This window comes from Diaphorina citri, unplaced genomic scaffold (genome assembly GCF_000475195.1).
Source record: "Diaphorina citri unplaced genomic scaffold, Diaci psyllid genome assembly version 1.1 scaffold1728, whole genome shotgun sequence".
Lineage (NCBI taxonomy): Eukaryota > Metazoa > Arthropoda > Insecta > Hemiptera > Psyllidae > Diaphorina > Diaphorina citri.
In genome coordinates this window covers 42,372-61,819 of record NW_007379154.1, presented here as the reverse complement: position 1 = coordinate 61,819, position 19,448 = coordinate 42,372, and the positions used below count along the sequence as shown (strand labels likewise).

General features: G+C 40.4%; 4 protein-coding genes across 4 annotated transcripts in view; 1 reads left to right on the top strand and 3 right to left on the bottom strand.

Annotated features, from left to right (window-relative positions):
• Positions 1-79: 79 nt before the first annotated feature.
• LOC103517042 (neither inactivation nor afterpotential protein C-like) lies at positions 80-2,143 on the bottom strand. Its single transcript, XM_008482051.3, has 4 exons — positions 1,836-2,143; positions 1,270-1,547; positions 780-929; positions 80-336 (listed from the first exon to the last, which is right to left on the bottom strand). The coding sequence occupies exons 1-4, from the start codon at positions 2,109-2,111 to the stop codon at positions 177-179; spliced, it is 864 nt and encodes a 287-aa protein (XP_008480273.1). The 5' UTR covers positions 2,112-2,143; the 3' UTR covers positions 80-176.
• Positions 2,144-4,793: 2,650 nt separating this feature from the next.
• Positions 4,794-7,180, bottom strand: LOC103517043 (neither inactivation nor afterpotential protein C-like). Its single transcript, XM_008482052.3, has 4 exons — positions 6,873-7,180; positions 6,161-6,438; positions 5,559-5,708; positions 4,794-5,115 (listed from the first exon to the last, which is right to left on the bottom strand). The coding sequence occupies exons 1-4, from the start codon at positions 7,146-7,148 to the stop codon at positions 4,956-4,958; spliced, it is 864 nt and encodes a 287-aa protein (XP_008480274.1). The 5' UTR covers positions 7,149-7,180; the 3' UTR covers positions 4,794-4,955.
• Positions 7,181-7,492: 312 nt separating this feature from the next.
• Positions 7,493-13,534, top strand: LOC103517045 (homeobox protein 2-like). The gene is made up of 3 exons (XM_017447301.2): positions 7,493-7,517; positions 11,438-11,585; positions 12,619-13,534. Exons 2-3 carry the CDS (start codon positions 11,517-11,519, stop codon positions 13,144-13,146), a joined length of 597 nt encoding a protein of 198 aa, XP_017302790.1. The 5' UTR covers positions 7,493-7,517; positions 11,438-11,516; the 3' UTR covers positions 13,147-13,534.
• A 584-nt stretch (positions 13,535-14,118) lies between these two features.
• The window catches only part of LOC103517044 (protein pellino-like), a 15,262-nt gene continuing 9,932 nt past the window's right edge, over positions 14,119-19,448 (bottom strand). The window contains exon 2 of the mRNA XM_026829282.1: positions 14,119-14,343. Coding sequence (XP_026685083.1) covers positions 14,134-14,343 — 210 coding nt within the window. The 3' untranslated portion in view covers positions 14,119-14,133. The remainder of the gene's footprint in view (positions 14,344-19,448) is intronic.

Genomic DNA, 19,448 nt, shown 5'->3' with positions numbered 1-19,448 from the left:
AAAAAAAATAAAATAAAATAAAATGGGATAAATCAAAAATTCCAATTTTTTCCTACAGAGGAAAGATTCTTAAAGTTAACCCCCAAAGGTTCACGTCAATCACCCCCAAAGGTTGACGGAATGCGAATGGCTGTCCAAATTTTCTCCGAGTGTGTCTGCTTTCGGGTTCTGCTGATTTAGGTTGCGTCTACGGAGCAGCCCCGACTAAACTTACCATCAGCAGAATCTCTGGACGCTTGACGACTTGCCAGTTTTGGAGCAACACGCTTACGAGCAAGGAATGTTCTCATCATACATTGAACCTTGACGATCTTCTTCACTTGAGTCTCGTACAACCTGGAGAGTGGATAGTGTTGTAAAATTGTTTGAACTTTGTTGTTGTAGCGGCTTTAGCTATAGCCGAAAGGTGTTGACAAAATAGAGAAACAGGGAGAACAGCTAACCCTAACCAGCTTAGCTCTCTGCTCGAAAAGAACAAGCAGAAGTCCTCACAATGGTTTGAACTTTGTTGATGACAAATGATGAATTGTAAGATAAAGAAATATTGAGATGGATTAAATGATAGTTAATGCCAAATAAGCATTTATGAAATCCTTAGGACAATACATAGGTACAGACATATCTACATACATAGTTAACTCGTGTAACAATCTGCATAAAAAGGGAAAAATCGGTTGAGAACGTGCAAAATCGGTTTTCATACCTGGCCAAATAAAGCTTAACCCAACTTTTAGGGCTGTTTGCCCCCCTACACCCAAGTGGGCTTTTTGTGTACGTACCTGGCCAAATACTCCTCGTTGTAGTATCGCAAGAACACCTTGCTCTTTCCAATCATCCAGCCTTCCATCTTCAGTCGAATCAGTAGGAGGCGACAGTTCTCTTTGGTGACATCCACCGGCTCATCGAAATCGAACGCAAGGAATCGATATCTGGAACAAGAGGAGAAAATAAATTAGAAGATACAATGTCAAAATTGACCAAAAGAGACAGATTTATTAACCAAGAAAAGGTATTTCTACATTTCTAGATCTTTTGCGGGACAGACCATTTTGGCTTTGGCATTTTGGTAGCCGGAGCAGAGCAGTACTTTTATGAAATGAACAACCCTCTGTTTTATCTGCTGTGGCCATGTACGTATAATGGCTGCTGAAACCCTCTAAGAACCCTCTGTTTTCTTGCTAAGGAGCACCGGGATTGTTTACGTTCCCCCTTCTATTTCAACCAAACTAGTTGGAAATGTCCAACTAGCTGAACTCTGATCAAACTCACCTCTGTATGAAATCGGCAAAGGTGACCCGGCACGAGTATCCTTTCTGTCTGGCGCGGGCTGTGTCCACCACACCCAAGGCTCGGATCTGCTGCTTCACCACTTCGGATTGCCAACCGCCCGGGGTTCCAGACAGGTCCGCCCGAATACAACGGACAAACTTAGTGCCGCCTCCGGTCATGGCCTTGAGAATTTCCAAACTCGACGCACGGAATACGGAGCTTGCGGTTCGCATGCGGCGCGTCTGCGAGAATTCGCCGCGCGACTCCGTGTTGTATCGCTGAAACCGAAATTATGGAAAGATGAGTTTATTTTGTTGTCCATATTTGAGTTCACTTTGTCAACTCTTGTCCATACTGCCGTTTTTAAAACTCTTGTCCCGTCTATAATTTGATGTTTTGGACACTGTTTTCTTAAGGCTTCCTATACAGTGATGTTGATCGATTCTACTTAGTTTAGGCTTTAAGCCGATCTTGATCACCTGATCACTGTTGAGTTAGGACAGTGCAAACACGGTTCTTTTCAGCTTCTAAATGACGACGTACGTATACTACTAACATTTTCTTACCCGCAGTTTAGTACTGTCGGACCCAACTAAAGCGGCTCCCCATCTCTTCTTCTTCCCAGTGGCGGCAAGCACATTCTGATCCGAGGTCAAGGTCAAGTTGCCACTCCTCGTCAGCTGATTGGAGAACAGCTGCTTCACGATGCCGTTGTGAGAACTTCGGAGAGTCTCGATCATTTCCGGCGGAAGGAAGTCGCGGTTCTTGCGCGGGATGTTGCGAGTCTCGTACGTGACTTTGCCCGTGTAGTGAGCCACGCAGAAGTCTTTCGAATTGGCCATCTTGATCCGAGGGCCCTTGGGTGAGTTGGTGATGGTTTCTGAAACAAAAGCGAGCCCAGGTACCAGGTGAGATTGGGTTTGTAGAGGTGACGGAATATTCGACGCTTTGTCTTTTATATATTTTACTGTACAGATCGATGATTGTAATCATGAAGAAAATACGTAATCATGAAGATAGTACGTACTTACATAATCAAATTATTAGAACACAGTTAGTTTTTTTTTTTTTTTTTTTTTAATAAAACCCCTCAATAAAGTACCTAATTGAAGTTATAAATACTATCACTTAAGACTATTTGAATCGTTTACCTGCTGACAGAAGTAGGTCAGATCTTGAAGCCTTTGCGCTCTGTACAGAAGTAACACCTGGAACATGGACTTGGCTTTCCATTTCTTACCCTTGATTGACCAAGGCAAACGAATGTCTGAACAGCACATCGCTTTCATCTTGAAGGAAATCATCACGGTAAGAACTGAACAAAATAAGGGTAATAGAAAGTAAAAAATCAATCTAAAATTCCAGTGAAAAGGAATGTGTCTGGATTTAAATACGCTCTATGAGATCGACAATCGACAAAAATGAATATACGAGTAGGTACCTAACCTAAAAGGATTGCACTCATTGACTGTTTCCATATTTACCGTTCTGTTGAAATTATTAGACAGTTTTTGCAACCAAAATTTGAGCTATTTAACATTATTCGACGAAAACTCGCTTCTGCGCATGTGCAAGCGACTGGCAGACTGGATTGTCAACGTGATCAACCTGAAACTGTCCCTGGTCAGAGCTATTTTGTGAGTATTTAATTAAGGTAGTGTGGTTGTCTTGAACGAAATTACCTAGAATATTATAGTAAAACTTTGAACTACATAAATATGTACCTACATCTTTCTGACTGAAAAACATTCAGTTTCTATTGGAGCAGCAGTGATCTAATTTCGAGTAGTCAACTCACGTGACGTGATTCTAGTGTGTTTCTACCTTTACTTACATGGGTATCCTTTCGTTGCATCCCTACCATCCCTGGGAGTGCTAAAAGCAGTAGAAGGGTCCTTATGATCTTCTGAAGGCGACTGGCAGACTGGATTGTCAACGTGATCAACCTGAAACTGTCCCTGGTCAGAGCTATTTTGTGAGTATTTAATTAAGGTAGTGTGCTTGTCTTGAACGAAATTACCTAGAATATTATAATAAAACTTTGAACTACATATTATGTACCTACATCTTTCTGACTGAAAAACATTCAGTTTCTATTGGAGCAGCAGTGATCTAATTTCGAGTAGTCAACTCACGTGACGTGATTCTAGTGTGTTTCTACCTTTACTTACATGGGTATCCTTTCGTTGCATCCCTACCATCCCTGGGAGTGCTAAAAGCAGTAGAAGGGTCCTTATGATCTTCTGAAGTCAAGTTTGCCAAAATAATAATATAAATCAATATTCAACTCTGCATTTCAGCGGTGACAAGCACTGCGTGGGGATTCTGGACATGTTCGGGTTCGAGTGCTATCAGAAGAACGAAATGGAGCAGCTGTTCGTGAATACACTCAACGAACAACTCCAATACATACCTAAATGATTTAACAAAAAATGTTTTAGGTAAATTTGTCCGTAAAATTTTCGAATCTTTAAAAATAACATAACCTACACAGACTTGAACTTTTAAAACAATAAAATTGTATGAACGCCTGGTAATAGCTTTGATTATGCAATGTGGTGGGCTTATAAGTAAGAGGCAAATAGCCCACTCTGAGGCTTGAGTAAAGAGCCAAACTACTCTAAAAGTTTTAAACCCAGAAATTGGGATTTTTGGAAAATACCCGTGGTGCCCTTTGTACACACAGTATAGAAAATATTTTTACCTACACAGACTTGAACTTTTAAAACAATAAAATTGTATGAACGCCTGGTAATAGCTTTGATTATGCAATGTGGTGGGCTTATAAGTGAAGAGGCAAAAAGCCCACTCTGAGGCTTGAGTAAAGAGCCAAACAACTCTAAAAGTGTTAAACCCAGAAATTGGGATTTTTGGAAAACACCCGTGGTGCCCTTTGTACACACAGTATAGAAAATATTTTAACACTAAAGGTACTAGGTACCTATACCTACCTATGCAGATACCCCATATTATAGCTAGGTAGGCATCTGTCAGTAGGTAGGTTACATGATATTTTTATCGGGCAAACTCTTTACAAATTCAGTGTTTGTAACAAGATAGATAGTTGAAACAATTTCAGTTGCGAATCCAATTGATAACTTTTAACACTTCCAACTGCGCGTAAAACAGTCGATTAGATATTTTAGTTCCCACAAAATGGTGTGATAACTAATAACTACCACAGTACCTGTGTAGAAGCAATCCCTTAGGTACTACCTCGATGAGAACTATTGGATTATGCCCAGAAAAAAATACGAATACGGTAAGACTTTTTCAAATACCTACCTGTATAATCTTCTGAAGTCAAGTTTGCCAAAATAATAATATAAATCAATATTCAACTCTGCATTTCAGCGGTGACAAGCACTGCGTGGGGATTCTCGACATGTTCGGGTTCGAGTGCTATCAGAAGAACGAAATGGAGCAACTGTTCGTGAATACACTCAACGAACAACTCCAGTATTCTGAGGGTGACATCAGGTTCCGCCTCAAAAAAAAAAAAAAATAATAATAATAAAAAAAAAAAAATAAAATGGGATAAATCAAAAATTCCAATTTTTTCCTACAGAGGAAAGATTCTTAAAGTTAACCCCCAAAGGTTCACGTCAATCACCCCCAAAGGTTGACGGAACGCGAATGGCTGTCCAAATTTTCTCCGAGTGTGTCTGCTTTCGGGTTCTGCTGATTTAGGTTGCGTCTACGGAGCAGCCCCGACTAAACTTACCATCAGCAGAATCTCTGGACGCTTGACGACTTGCCAGTTTTGGAGCAACACGCTTACGAGCAAGGAATGTTCTCATCATACATTGAACCTTGACGATCTTCTTCACTTGAGTCTCGTACAACCTGGAGAGTGGATAGTGTTGTAAAATTGTTTGAACTTTGTTGTTGTAGCGGCTTTAGCTATAGCCGAAAGGTGTTGACAAAATAGAGAAACAGGGAGAACAGCTAACCCTAACCAGCTTAGCTCTCTGCTCGAAAAGAACAAGCAGAAGTCCTCACAATGGTTTGAACTTTGTAGATGACAAATGATGAATTGTAAGATAAAATAATATTGAGATGGATTAAATGATAGTAAATGTCAAATAAGCATTTATGAAATCCTTAGGACAATACATAGGTACAGACATATCTACATACATAGTTAACTCGTATAACAATCTGCATAAAAAGGGAAAAATCGGTTGAGAACGTGCAAAATCGGTTTTCATACCTGGCCAAATAAAGCTTAACCCAACTTTTAGGGCTGTTTGCCCCCCTACACCCAAGTGGGCTTTTCGTGTACGTACCTGGCCAAATACTCCTCGTTGTAGTATCGCAAAAACACCTTGCTCTTTCCAATCATCCAGCCTTCCATCTTCAGTCGAATCAGTAGGAGGCGACAGTTCTCTTTGGTGACATCCACCGGCTCATCGAAATCGAACGCAAGGAATCGATATCTGGAACAAGAGGAGAAAATAAATTAGAAGATACAATGTCAAAATTGACCAAAAGAGACAGGTTTATTAACCAAGAAAAGGTACCTCGAAATCGAACGCAAGGAATCGATATCTGGAACAAGAGGAGAAAATAAATTAGAAGATACAATGTCAAAATTGACCAAAAGAGACAGATTTATTAACCAAGAAAAGGTATTTCTACATTTCTAGATCTTTTGCGGGACAGACCATTTTGGCTTTGGCATTTTGGTAGCCGGAGCAGAGCAGTACTTTTATGAAATGAACAACCCTCTGTTTTATCTGCTGTGGCCATGTACGTATAATGTCTGCTGAAACCCTCTAAGAACCCTCTGTTTTCTTGCTAAGGAGCACCGGGATTGTTTACGTTCCCCCTTCTATTTCAACCAAACTAGTTGGAAATGTCCAACTAGCTGAACTCTGATCAAACTCACCTCTGTATGAAATCGGCAAAGGTGACCCGGCACGAGTATCCTTTCTGTCTGGCGCGGGCTGTGTCCACCACACCCAAGGCTCGGATCTGCTGCTTCACCACTTCGGATTGCCAACCGCCCGGGGTTCCAGACAGGTCCGCCCGAATACAACGGACAAACTTAGTGCCGCCTCCGGTCATGGCCTTGAGAATTTCCAAACTCGACGCACGGAATACGGAGCTTGCGGTTCGCATGCGGCGCGTCTGCGAGAATTCGCCGCGCGACTCCGTGTTGTATCGCTGAAACCGAAATTATGGAAAGATGAGTTTATTTTGTTGTCCATATTTGAGTTCACTTTGTCAACTCTTGTCCATACTGCCATTTTTAAAACTCTTGTCCCGTCTATAATTTGATGTTTTGGACACTGTTTTCTTAAGGCTTCCTATACAGTGATGTTGATCGATTCTACTTAGTTTAGGCTTCAAGCCGATCGTGATCACTTGATCACTGTGGAGTTAGGACAGTGCCAACTTTAAAACTCTTGTCCCGTCTATAATTTGATGTTTTGGACACTGTTTTCTTAAGGCTTCCTATACAGTGATGTTGATCGATTCTACTTGGTTTAGGCTTTAAGCCTATCGTGATCCCCTGATCACTGTGGAGTTAGGACAGTGCAAATACGGTTCTTTTCAGCTTCTAAATGACGACGTACGTACTACTAACACTTTCTTACCCGCAGTTTAGTACTGTCGGACCCAACTAAAGCGGCTCCCCATCTCTTCTTCTTCCCAGTGGCGGCAAGCACATTCTGATCCGAGGTCAAGGTCAAGTTGCCACTCCTCGTCAGCTGATTGGAGAACAGCTGCTTCACGATGCCGTTGTGAGAACTTCGGAGAGTCTCGATCATTTCCGGCGGAAGGAAGTCGCGGTTCTTGCGCGGGATGTTGCGAGTCTCGTACGTGACTTTGCCCGTGTAGTGCGCCACGCAGAAGTCTTTCGAGTTGGCCATCTTGATCCGCGGGCCCTTGGGAGAGTTGGTGATGGTTTCTGAAAGAGAAGCGAGACCAGGTACCAGCTGAGATTGGGTTTGTAGAGGTGACGGAATTTTGAATGCCTGGTCTTTCATCTGATTTACTAAATTAATATCGATGGTTGTGGTTGATTTGAACCTAATTTATTAATCATGAAGATAACACATTACCAAATTATTAGGAAAACACAGTTAACGGCGCGTCTGCGAGAATTCGCCGCGCGACTCCGTGTTGTATCGCTGAAACCGAAATTATGGAAAGATGAGTTTATTTTGTTGTCCATTTGAGTTCACTTTGTCAACTCTTGTCCATACTAACTATGGCAAACCTAGCAGCAATGTCAACAAGTAAGTTTAAAATTTTGGGTATAATAGACAACAAGACGGGTATAATAGACAGCAAGACGGGTATAATAGACAGCAAGATGGTTATAATAGACAGCAGGACAGCTACAGCCGGAACAGCGACTGTGGCAAACCTAGCAGCAATATTAACAAGTAAGTTTAAAATTTTGGGTATAATAGATAGCAAGATGGGTACAATAGACAGCAAGACGGGTATAATAGACAGCAAGACGGGTATAACAGACAGCAAGACGGATATAATAGGCAGCAAGACGGATATAATAGACAGCAAGACGGATATAATAGACAGCAGGACAGCTACAGCCGGAACAGCGATTTTGGAAAACCTGGAAACAATGTCAACAAGTAAGTTTGAATATTTTTGAAATCTACCATCCAGTCCACCGGCCATCCAGTTACCTTTTTGTTTCCTCACAGAGTACCGAGGTTACAGAGTCAGGAAGGACTATTGTTTGGAGGGAAAGAAATTCAGTAAGTATTGTGCTCTTAAACTAAAATTGAACATAATATTTGTGCTGAATTACTGAAGTAGACAGCAGGCAGTGACAGTCACCCATCCAGATGATCACCACACTTACCCAACGTGTTTTACGACTTTTACGTAGATACCTAGTTGTCAATCTTATTGGATTATAGGATGTTGAGTTTTGATGATGATTAAAGACGACATGGCTTTTATTGTGTCAAGTCCGTCACCCGTCAGTTACTGTACAGGGTGAGCGTTGCTGCATTTTTCCAAGACTTTGATACCTAAATTGGCAAGTATGCTTACATAAATAAATTTTACTTACGAATAGTGTTATGGATTGTTGAAATAAACGAATAGTGTTTTGTAGCATGCCCATCCCGTAGTATGTCCCTCATCAGATGGGCGATAAGAGACGATATTTCCCTTTAAGTGCTGGGTCAATACGAGAACACCAGAAAGTAACCCGCTCAAATATTTGCAATCGAATTGTGAGTGCAAATTTTTTGTCGGTGATGGAATTCAAACCCAGGAAATTTGAATCTTACCGAGAGCCCAAACATCAATTCTGTTATCATAGCCATCGACTTCTTTGTGTCCACAGCGCATGATCTCTGGTGCCATCCAACTTGGAGATCCGAGGAAGGTTTTCTTCTTGTCAAATGTGTTCGCTGTCTCTCTGAAAAAGAGAAAGTGTGTTGGTCAATTCACAACTTCAGATATCTCAAATTTGTAGGTACTTTGTTTGAGGATAGGATATCAAATTACCAAATTTAGCCCTGAGTGTCCTGAAGGCATGTGATGTGTTCCAATCCACTCGATCCTCAAGACAAGCACACTACCTTAATTAAATACTCACAAAATAGCTCTGACCAGGGACAGTTTCAGGTTGATCACGTTGACAATCCAGTCTGCCAGTCGCACGTACATGGTCCTGGCCAGAACTTCCCGGGCTTCTTCAGCCTCCTCCTTGGTGTGACGCCTCCGCTCTGCGGTGCCACTCTTCACCACACAGTAGTTGCATAGCGCCCACTGGAATTTCTTCTCGTCCACCGTCAATAGTTTGGCCACTGGGGATGAAAGAAGAAGCATTACATGTTTTTTTTTTTTTTTTCTTTTTTTTTCAACCTACTGCTGGCGAACGAACATAGCGCCCACTGGAATTTCTTCTCGTCCACCGTCAATAGTTTGGCCACTGGGGATGAAAGAAGAAGCATTACATGTTTTTTTTTTTCTTCTTCTTTTTTTTTCAACCTACTGCTGGCAAACGATCGCGCCGTACATGTGGCTGAACACTGAAAAATGAAATTTAACTTGGGATTCCAGACACGTAAGGTAAATTAACTCAATAATATTGTAGGTAGGTAGGTAATGGTAAGGATTTTTCGAAATAACATTGAATGGACGCCGGTATTGATTAGGTATGCAATATGCTTAAATAGCCTAGTTAGCTTGCTTGGTAGCGCGTCTGACTTGTAAGCGCAGATTTTATCCTGAATGGATAATGTTCGACTCTTAACGGCTGGCTTTCTTCTATTCTGTCTTCCTTCTCTCTTCGATTTAGGGACGATAACACCTTAGCAGTTATAGTTTCCTGTATCAAATCATTGCCCTATAGGTATCCTGGATTTCATAATTCATACATCTCGTGATGGGTATGTTATAGTCCCAGCTCACAAGTATTTCCTTAGAGAACGTCAAAAACATAAAAACGGACACATAAATCGTATACCAATACAGATGACGTTGTGTTTTAAAATTCACTAAAATTTAGCCTCTTATTTAGTGGATTCCGTATCCTTAGTAGATTGGGCGATCTATTTTTTTAAATTTTTATGTATTAAAGTGTTCTAACATGGCGATCTATTGGAATCACCGAGAATTTCAATTCTGGGCCATCTAGTGTAGATGCTGGGGAGTGAAGTGGTCTGCCATCGTTTCCCATCCTTAGTAGATTGGAAAATTTTAATCTATTTAGTGGATTCCGTATCCTTAGTAGATTGGGCGATCTATTGGAATCATCGAGAATTTCAATTCTGGGCCATCTAGTGTAGATTCTGGGGAGTGAAGTGGTCTGCCATTGTTTCCCATCCTTAGTAGATTGGGATTTAGTGGATTCCGTATCCTTAGTAGATTGGGCGATCTATTGGAATCATCGAGAATTTCAATTCTGGGCCATCTAGTGTAGATTCTGAGGAGTGAAGTGGTCTGCCATTGTTTCCCATCCCATCCTTAGTAGATTGGAAATTTTGAATCTAGTGGAATTCTCGGCGATCAAGTGGAATCCTAAAGAATTTCAATTCTTGGCCTGAAGAGTGGATTCTGAAGAGTCGAATGGATTGTTATAGTCCCAGCTCACAAGTATTTCCTTAGAGAACGTCAAAAACATAAAAACGGACACATAAATCGTATACCAATACAGATGACGTCGTGTTTTAAAATTCACTAAAATTTAGCCTCTTATTTAGTGGATTCCGTATCCTTAGTAGCTTGGGCGATCTATTGGAATCATCGAGAATTTCAATTCTGGGTCATCTAGTGTAGATTCTGGGGAGTGAAGTGGTCTGCCATTGTTTCCCATCCTTAGTAGATTGGACTCTTTCCTATGAGTTCACTCCTACAGCGATTTTGCCAATGCATGTTAATTTGAGTTCATGTTTACCTATATGAATTTTACTAAAAAAATATCGATTTCTATTTGATAACTTTTAACACTTCCAACTGCGCGTAAAACAGTCGATTAGATATTTTAGTTCCCACAAAATGGTGTGATAACTAATAACTACCTACCACAGTACCTGTGTAGAAGCAATCCCTTAGGTACTATCTCGATGAGAACTGTTGGATTATGCCCAGAAAAAAATACGAATACGGTAAGAATTTTTCAAATACCTACCTGTATAGATTTTTCTATTCTAATTTACATAATCTGAGACTAACAAAATGTCCCATATATGTGCTAAAGGGCATTAGGCCATTTTGTGATAAAAAATTATACAAACAAAGTGTTGGGGTATACCAAAAAGGTTTTCATAAGTAAGGAGATAAAATTAACATTTGATGAAAATGAAACCTATTTGGATGGCACAAACCATTTAAAACATTCGAATATGGAAAGATAAGTAGGAATGGTATTAATTTGATCAGTCTGAGCAGAAAGTAAAAAGCAAAACCAAAGGTGTAAACTGATGGATCTTCATACGAGACCTTGTTTAGACTGCTGGGAGTGCTGGGGTAAAGGGACTTTTCAGTTCTATTCGGGCAGGATAAACAAGGTACATATTTCTATTTAGACTGCTGGGGTAAAGGGACTTTTCAGTCCTATTCGGACAAGATGAAAAAGGAATATTCTATTCTAACAAAGTTAACTGTAGTTGAGTAATAAGTATGTATGTATTCAGTATTTACTGTAGTTTGGTCGTACGCTTGGTTTCAGCTACAGTAGGACTAATACCCCGGCGAAGTACACTCCCAAACCGCCAGCCCGAGAAAACAATCCAGTTCATGAACTACAGATGTTGGCCAAACAGGGCAATAGAAATGACGATGAGGACCAAGGTGATGATCCACCCTTTAACTTTCAGGTAAGTTAGTCTACAGGGACTGGGTAAGTTGTATTTTCCTTTCGGAAAAATGACCACTGGAAAATTGACCACTACTCCAAGGGAAAGTGAATGGAGAAGTAGTCAATTTTCTAACTACAGATGTTGGCCAAACAGGGCAATAGAAATGACGATGAGGACCAAGGTGATGATCCACCCTTTAACTTTCAGGTAAGTTAGTCAACAGGGACTGGTATACAATCACATGGGTAAGTTGTATTTTCCTTTCGGAAAAATGACCACTGGAAAATTGACCACTACTCCAAGGGAAAGTGAATGGAGAAGTAGTCAATTTTCCAGTGGTCAGTTTCCCGAAAGGACATTACACATTTAGTCTACAGGGACTAGTATACAGTCACACAGACAGGTACATACATATAGATTCAGTGTTTTCTAGTCAAATATTGGTATAGGTAAATAGGGTCATCGGCCACTAAAACCCTATGTCACTGCGACCTGATTGCAAACTCCGTGGTTAGTGAGCTCAAACACCGGAGTTTCCTCTTGTCCGAAACCGGGCCTAAATCTTTTGGGACTTTCCTTGTTTTCTAGTCTATTTTGATAATAGGCTGTTCTGTGATGCTTCTCTTGTTGTCATGGAATCTTGTTCTGTGATGGACTCTCGAGGTCTTACTTGACTTTTAACTCAATGAACTTATTCGATATTTCACTTTCATAATTTTGATAATAGGGTGTTCTGTGATGCTTCTCTTGTTGTCATGGAATCTTGTTCTGTGATGGACTCTCGAGGTCTTACTTGACTTTTAGTACTTAATGAACTTATTCGATATTTCACTTTCATATTCTCAAAATCTCCATCCTTTTCCCTGCAGGCAATGCTAAGAAAAACGAACGTGAATCGAGAATCACTGCGAAGAGTTCGAGCCAACAACAACACCCCTGACACCGACCGAAACGGAAACCAGCCATATATGAATGGAAACCCACAAGACAATGGATCGCGAACCAAACACGACCTTTCATAATCTCAAAATCTCCATCCTTTTCCCTGCAGGCAATGCTAAGAAAAACGAACGTGAATCGAGAATCACTGCGAAGAGTTCGTGCCAACAACAACACCCCTGACATCGACCGAAACGGAAACCAGCCCTATATGAATGGAAACACCATCACCTATAACCCACAAGACAATGGATCGCGAACCAAACACGATATGAATGGATACCCAAGTACCCGAGGGACCTATCAGAGTAACTATGAAGACAAGAGTCGAAATGTGAACCAACGAAACTACAACCAGAACTATGCCAAATCTGACTACACGAACAGTTATGGGAAGCCAGAATACAACCAGACAAATAGCTATGGCAAAACAGAGTATAATCAAACAAACAGCTATGGAAGAGCCGATAATAATCAGAATAGTTTTGGCAAACCTAACTACCAAAGAACCAATTCCAGTGACTATTTATCCCAGACGAGGAATAATTTGAACAGAACTAAGAATGGCTATGGGGGTGGCTTCGTCAAAACAGAACTTGCGCCTGGTATTGTCCTGGAAGGAATTGAAGTGGAGTTGTAAAATATCGTAAACCACGATTAGATCAATTTTTTAAATATATTAATTTAAAAGCGTGTTATTACTGTTATATTAACCTAGGGTCGAGCTTTTTTATTACTTTGCTTAACGCCCTACAGGGAAGGCATTTACTTTTACTGCTAAGTATGGGTCCTTGTTGAATACCTAGATTATAACAGTAGGAACACTATATTTTTTATATTTATTTATGTCAAATTAGGGTAATTAGAATTAGTGATTTTTATTAGGCCACACTTTCTTGGAACAGGCTACAAGAACAGGGTTTATACGCTTTTCTTAGAATGAAATTCCATGACTTTTCCAGAAGATTGCCATGAGTTTTCCAGAAAATTAGGGAGTGGAGGTACTTAAAAATCAGTAAGATTACCCCTTCATTTAAATAAAATATGCAATATGCAGAACGTCAAGGAATATGAGGGGGAATGCGCCGGAGGCCGTTTTTCGGAAAAAAAAACTTGATGTATTTAATTTGAACATTATTAATTTTTGACCGGGGGCAAATTCCATGACTTTTCCAGGTTTTCTTTGAATTTTTACGAAGTCTAAAAAAAAAGTTCCAGACCAGGAATTTCCAACTTCCATGTATATGCGGCCACATGCTACATTGGCAGGTACTTCGCGGGATCGCGGGCCACATACACAGGGGAGCAGACCCGTCCAGGATTTTGAGGGGATGGGGAGTAAATGCTCCATTTTCGGAGTCCACCCCATAGTAAAAGAACAAAAATCAAGCCCGGGGGGGCCCACCCTAAAAGCTTCGCTGGCCGCTAGTTAGAAATCCCTGTTCAGGTACTTCGCGGGATCGCGGGCCACATACACAGGGGAGCAGACCCGTCCAGGATTTTGAGGGGATGGGGAGTAAATGCTCCATTTTTGGAGTCCACCCCATAGTAAAAGAACAAAAATCAAGCCCGAGGGGGCCCACCCTAAAAGCTTCGCTGGCCGCTAGTTAGAAATCGCTGTCCTAGACTAACTCACCTGAACACCTTTCTGCGGCGCAGAGCGTGTCTCCCGAACCGAGAAGATGCCTCCCCCTACCGATACTTCCCGCCACATGGGGGGCTGTTGATTTTCGCCGTTATAGGAGAAGGAACCGTTGGGCGGATGCATGAGCAGAATGCCGTTCGTCGTCAGACCGTCGATCATTTCGTGCTGCTCCTGCCATTTCGTTGCTTTCTCCTGGAGTCACAAGGGAAGGGAAAGAATAAGTTATAATAAGACTATGGTCAAATTCCCAAATTTTATTTCAAATTAATGTGAACAATAGTTTACATCTCGGTTGGGATTCGAATTTGTGGCTTCTCCTAAAACAGGCAAGATTCTGAACTACTACGTTAGACCAGATTCGTAGAAGCTTAACCCATCTTTTACACCTAAGCCTCGAATTGGGTTTTTTGTGTATGACAATAGTTTACATCTCGGTTGGGATTCGAATTTGTGGCTTCTCCTAAAACAGGCAAGATTCTGAACCACTACGTTAGACCAGATTCGTAGAAGCTTAACCCATCTTTGGGGTTGTTTGCCCCTACACCTAAGCCTCGAATTGGGCTTTTTGTGTATGGAGATAAGCTGTAGGCCAGGTTCACTTCATTGGTGTGGGATGGACAACAAGCACCCGCAACCTCAAGTCCTACCTAACAATACTAATGGGAGCAAACTTTCAACAATAATACTTTATGAACGCAACGTCCTCGTCTGAATCAAGGCAGCCAAATTTCCCACGTTAGGTACGAGTTACAAGGCGTACCATTCATAAAGTACGATTACGTGCTGTCATTTTATTTCGTACTGAGTTTGAATGACATCGGCTAGGCCATGTGGTGTATTCCCGTTATCCTATACTAGTTTTACCCGTAACAGAGGCAGTGACGTAGCGTTCAACCTCAGTGCAGTGGCATGATTCGTAGATTTGTAGAAGCTTAACACGTCCGTTAGGGCTGTTTGTCCCTACACCTAAGCCTTGGCTATACTAGTTTTACCCGTAACAGAGGCAGTGACGTAGCGCTCAACCTCAGTGCAGTGGCATGATTCACTATACTAGTTTTACCCGTAACAGAGGCAGTGACGTAGCGCTCAACCTCAGTGCAGTGGCATGATTCATAGATTTGTAGAAGCTTAACCCATCCGTTAGGGCTGTTTGCCCCTACACCTAAGCCTTGTATGTGGTGTATTCCCGTTATCCTATACTAGTTTTACCCGTAACAGAGGCAGTGACGTAGCGCTCAACCTCAGTGCAGTGGCATGATTCGTAGAAGCTTAACACGTCCGTTAGGGCTGTTTGCCCCTACACCTAAGCCTTGGAGTGCAGTGAGTGGCTAACGGATTCTCGAGTAACAATTCGAGTCCAAATCGTCACGTGTCTTTTCAGGCACACTCTATTTGTCAAAAATCTAGGTTTGCCTTGCCCTTGTGATCGATTTAATTTGAAGAAACTATTACTGTTAGCACTGTGTACCTATGCGATTCGAGTCCAAATCGTCACGTGCCTTTTCAGGCACACTCTATTTGTCAAAGGTCTAGGTTTACCTTGCCCTTGTGATCGATTTAATTTGAAGAAACTATTACTGTTAGCACTGTGTACCTATTTGTACTAATAGAGGAATAACAATTATTCTGATAAGCGCTCATGCTTAAATTATCTAGCTTGCAGCTTGTAGGTCATAAGGTAATAATTTCTGTGACTTCTGTGGCATAAAAGGGCAATCAAGCATAATGAGTAAGTTACCTTTTGGAAAGAACATGAATGAAGTGTTTTACTTAGAAAAAATAAATAAATAAAAAAATTCACAGCTCACTTTGACTTGGGAAATGAAGATAATTCACAGAACACACCACTGCAAAACATTTCCCAATGTGGTAGATAAGTATTAAGATATTGGATTCTAGGTTGCAGCTTGTAGGTCAAAAGGTAATAATTTCTGTGACTTCTGTGGCATAAAAGGGCGATCGAGCATAATGAGTAAGTTACCCTCTTGAAAGAACATGAATGAAGTGTTTTACTTATAAAAAAATAAATAAAAAAAATTCACAGCTCACTTTGACTTGTTGGCATAAAAGGGCAATCAAGCATAATGAGTAAGTTACCTTTTGGAAAGAACATGAATGAAGTGTTTTACTTAGAAAAAATAAATAAAAAAAAAATTCACAGCTCACTCTGACTTGGGAAATGAAGATAATTCACAGAACACACCACTACAAAACATTTCCCAATGTGGTAGATAAGTATTAACATATTGGATTCTTGCGTAATGTTGCTGTATAGAGACAATATGGAGATAAACAGTATGTAGGTGAAACTGGGTAATACTTGATTTACGACCCTGTGAACGTGAGCACACTTTCCATACTTGGGAAAATAAAAACTAATAAACGTCAAGGGGAAAACATATCTATCACGATTAATCTAAGAGAGCACGTCAAAAGCATGCTTTGTGGAGAACGGTCACATTAGGGCTTTCAACATATACAGGTCGTAAAATAGTCACAACAACGAAATAATAATATCGTAATCGTAGTCCAGAGATTCCAACCCACTAAATATCTTTGTTTTTAACGGTCACATTAGGGCTTTCAACATATACAGGTCGTAAAATAGTCACAACAACGAAAAATAATATTCAACAACGATATAATAATATCTTAACCGTAGTCCAGAGAGTTTCCAAGAGTTGGACCGAATGGGAATTATTCAAAGTTCCAACCCACTAGTACCAATACACAAACCTGCATTAGATGAGCTTTTTTTCATAGCAAGGAGTATCATCATTTACCGGGTTGTTATTTTGTGCAACCCTCAGTGAGCAACTTTTGACCTAGTTTCATCACGTGTTATGTGGTTTGAGATTCAATGTTCGAGAGTATTTGCATTTCGAAATTCGGTTCAATATTTCATCCTTGAAGACTTTTACTTGCCAACTCCAGTTGTGTTCTGCAGTGAAAGGATTTCGTTCTATGAAACAATCGCTGAAAAAGTTGTAAGCGTACCAATACACAAACCTGCATTAGATGAGCTTTTTTTCATAGCAAGGAGTATCATCATTTACCGGGTTGTTATTTTGTGCAACCCTCGGTGAGCAACTTTTGACCTAGTTTCATCACGCGTTACCTATTAGGTATTGTCCGTATAAAAGCTCAACCAATAGATTTATTTAAAGCACGTCTGATTTGGCCACTGAGTTCAATAAATAGTTTGACCTAATTCATCCAAAATCCTGTTAGATCTGCATGGGCACCCATTCATAAATCATTTGACATTCAACTCTATGCTCTCATTCTAGTGGTTTGAGATTCAATGTTCGAGAGTATTTGCATTTCGAAATTCGGTTCAATATTTCATCCTTGAAGACTTTTACTTGCCAACTCCAATACTGTTGTGTTCTGCAGTGAAAGGATTTCGTTCTATGAAACAATCGCTGAAAAAGTTGTAAGCGTACCAATACACAAACCTGCATTAGATGAGCTTTTTTTCATAGCAAGGAGTATCATCATTTACCGGGTTGTTATTTTGTGCAACCCTCGGTGAGCAACTTTTGACCTAGTTTCATCACGCGTTACCCTTCCACTCCGTTTTCAAATATTGAATATCATTTTGTATTCGTATTAGACAAACTTATTCCATTCTAGCAACTCCATTGTGAACTATGTTTACTTTGTTATTTGCTTATTTGTATTGATAAGTGTGTATAGACATGTCTCTTGCTAACCACTTGAATATTACGTCCTATTTGTGCCAGTACGTATGGTGCACTTTTTCAAACCTCCTCATAGGCTGAGTCATTAATAAAAACTCAAGTGTGCGCTCTTGGATTCGAGTCCAAATCGTCACGTGCCTTTTCAGGCACACTCTATTTGTCAAAGGTCTAGGTTTACCTTGCCCTTGTGATCGATTTAATTAAGAAACTAATACTGTTAGCACTGTGTACCGGTGGCCATGACGTGGCTCGCGAGCCACGATTTTGTGCATCTCTTTAATCATGGTTCATTCTTGTTGAAAAATGTCTCTGAAGATCAGAATTACCATGAGACTGAATACCAAATTTTTCAAAAATTTCGCCTGCGGCGTGGCTCGCCAAAAATTGGCTTTATGGGGTTGCGGCTCCCGAAGACTCTTGGCTTTAAGTTTGTCCAAGTGTCAATTTTAAGGGTTGGGGAGAATTCACTAGAAGAAGAGTGAGACTGTGTCAATAAAAACAATAAAAAGTAAAGGGGCTTTTCAGCCCTATCCCGAAAGTGCCTGGGAATAATTCAGATAATTCACTATCTGAAGTCTAAACCCAAGAAATAGCTTCCAAAAGAGTCCGCTCTTGGCTTTTAAGTTTGTCCTAGTGTCAATTTTAAGGGTTGAGAAGAATTCACTAGAAGAAGAGTGAGACTGTGTCATACTATCTGAAGTCTAAACCCAAGAAATAGCTTCCAAAAGAGTCCGCTCTTGGCTTTTAAGTTTGTCCTAGTGTCAATTTTAAGGGTTGGGAAGAATTCACTAGAAGAAGAGTGAGACTGTGTCATTAAAAACAAAGTTTGCTAAATAAGGAGCATTGAAGGGGACTTTCAGGACTCAAAGAGAATGTACGACATTATAGGCAAATACAAATAAAAGAAGGTCTTGAAAGTAGGACTTTCCAGAACCACACTGATTTCTAAAGAAATGAATATCTCTTTCCGACAAGTTCAATTAATCATGCGGGGTTTCTCCAAATCTTCAACAAATCAAAACATTTTACTCGCTAAGTACCTACTTTCAGAAGAAAAAACCCTCAACCTCAATTCCTTACACACATGTGGTTGTAATATTCTAGGAAACAATAATCATCATCCAAGAGCAAAACTTCAAAGGTTTTAGCGTTCACCATTATGTGAACATTATTTGCGAAGTGCTCTCGTGGGGTTTCCCTGTCTCATTATATCCGGAAATGGAGACCAACATATTTCGCATTCCACTAATGGAGAATCTATCTAATCAACGAGTATTTCGCTATTTTCTCTGAGGTTTTTTCAATGTGAAGTTCACGTCACGAGTCCCCTTCGTCCCTCCATGTTGTGAACAAATGAGGATTCTGCAATTGCTATCACATTATATTGCACTTGTTTTCAATTTCCGATAACGCTAAGTGTTATTGATGATATTGCAACAATGCATGTGTGTCTGGAAATAAAAACACATACTACACATGTTATAGCAACCTCATGTTTTTTCATTTGCCATGGGTGGAAAACAAACGAGTATTAATTGCATTCGCTTTCCGATCACGAAGGAAAACAAAGGTGTCCTTGGATTTAGAACTTTA

What these genes read in the sequence shown, in the direction of transcription:
- LOC103517042 (XM_008482051.3), bottom strand. Translation starts at nt 2,111, where the DNA reads ATGGCCAATTCGAAAGACTTCTGCGTGGCTCACTACACGGGCAAAGTC. An exon ending in TTTGCCGATTTCATACAGAG is followed by an intron (nt 930 to 1,269) that starts GTGAGTTTGATC and finishes CTCTTGTTCCAG; the next exon opens with ATATCGATTCCTTGCGTTCG. An exon ending in AACGAGGAGTATTTGGCCAG is followed by an intron (nt 337 to 779) that starts GTACGTACACAA and finishes TCCACTCTCCAG; the next exon opens with GTTGTACGAGACTCAAGTGA.
- LOC103517043 (XM_008482052.3), bottom strand. Translation starts at nt 7,148, where the DNA reads ATGGCCAACTCGAAAGACTTCTGCGTGGCGCACTACACGGGCAAAGTC. An exon ending in CCGACAGTACTAAACTGCGG is followed by an intron (nt 6,439 to 6,872) that starts GTAAGAAAGTGT and finishes TTTCGGTTTCAG; the next exon opens with CGATACAACACGGAGTCGCG. An exon ending in TTTGCCGATTTCATACAGAG is followed by an intron (nt 5,709 to 6,160) that starts GTGAGTTTGATC and finishes CTCTTGTTCCAG; the next exon opens with ATATCGATTCCTTGCGTTCG.
- LOC103517045 (XM_017447301.2), top strand. Translation starts at nt 11,517, where the DNA reads ATGTTGGCCAAACAGGGCAATAGAAATGACGATGAGGACCAAGGTGAT. An exon ending in ATCCACCCTTTAACTTTCAG is followed by an intron (nt 11,586 to 12,618) that starts GTAAGTTAGTCT and finishes TTTTCCCTGCAG; the next exon opens with GCAATGCTAAGAAAAACGAA.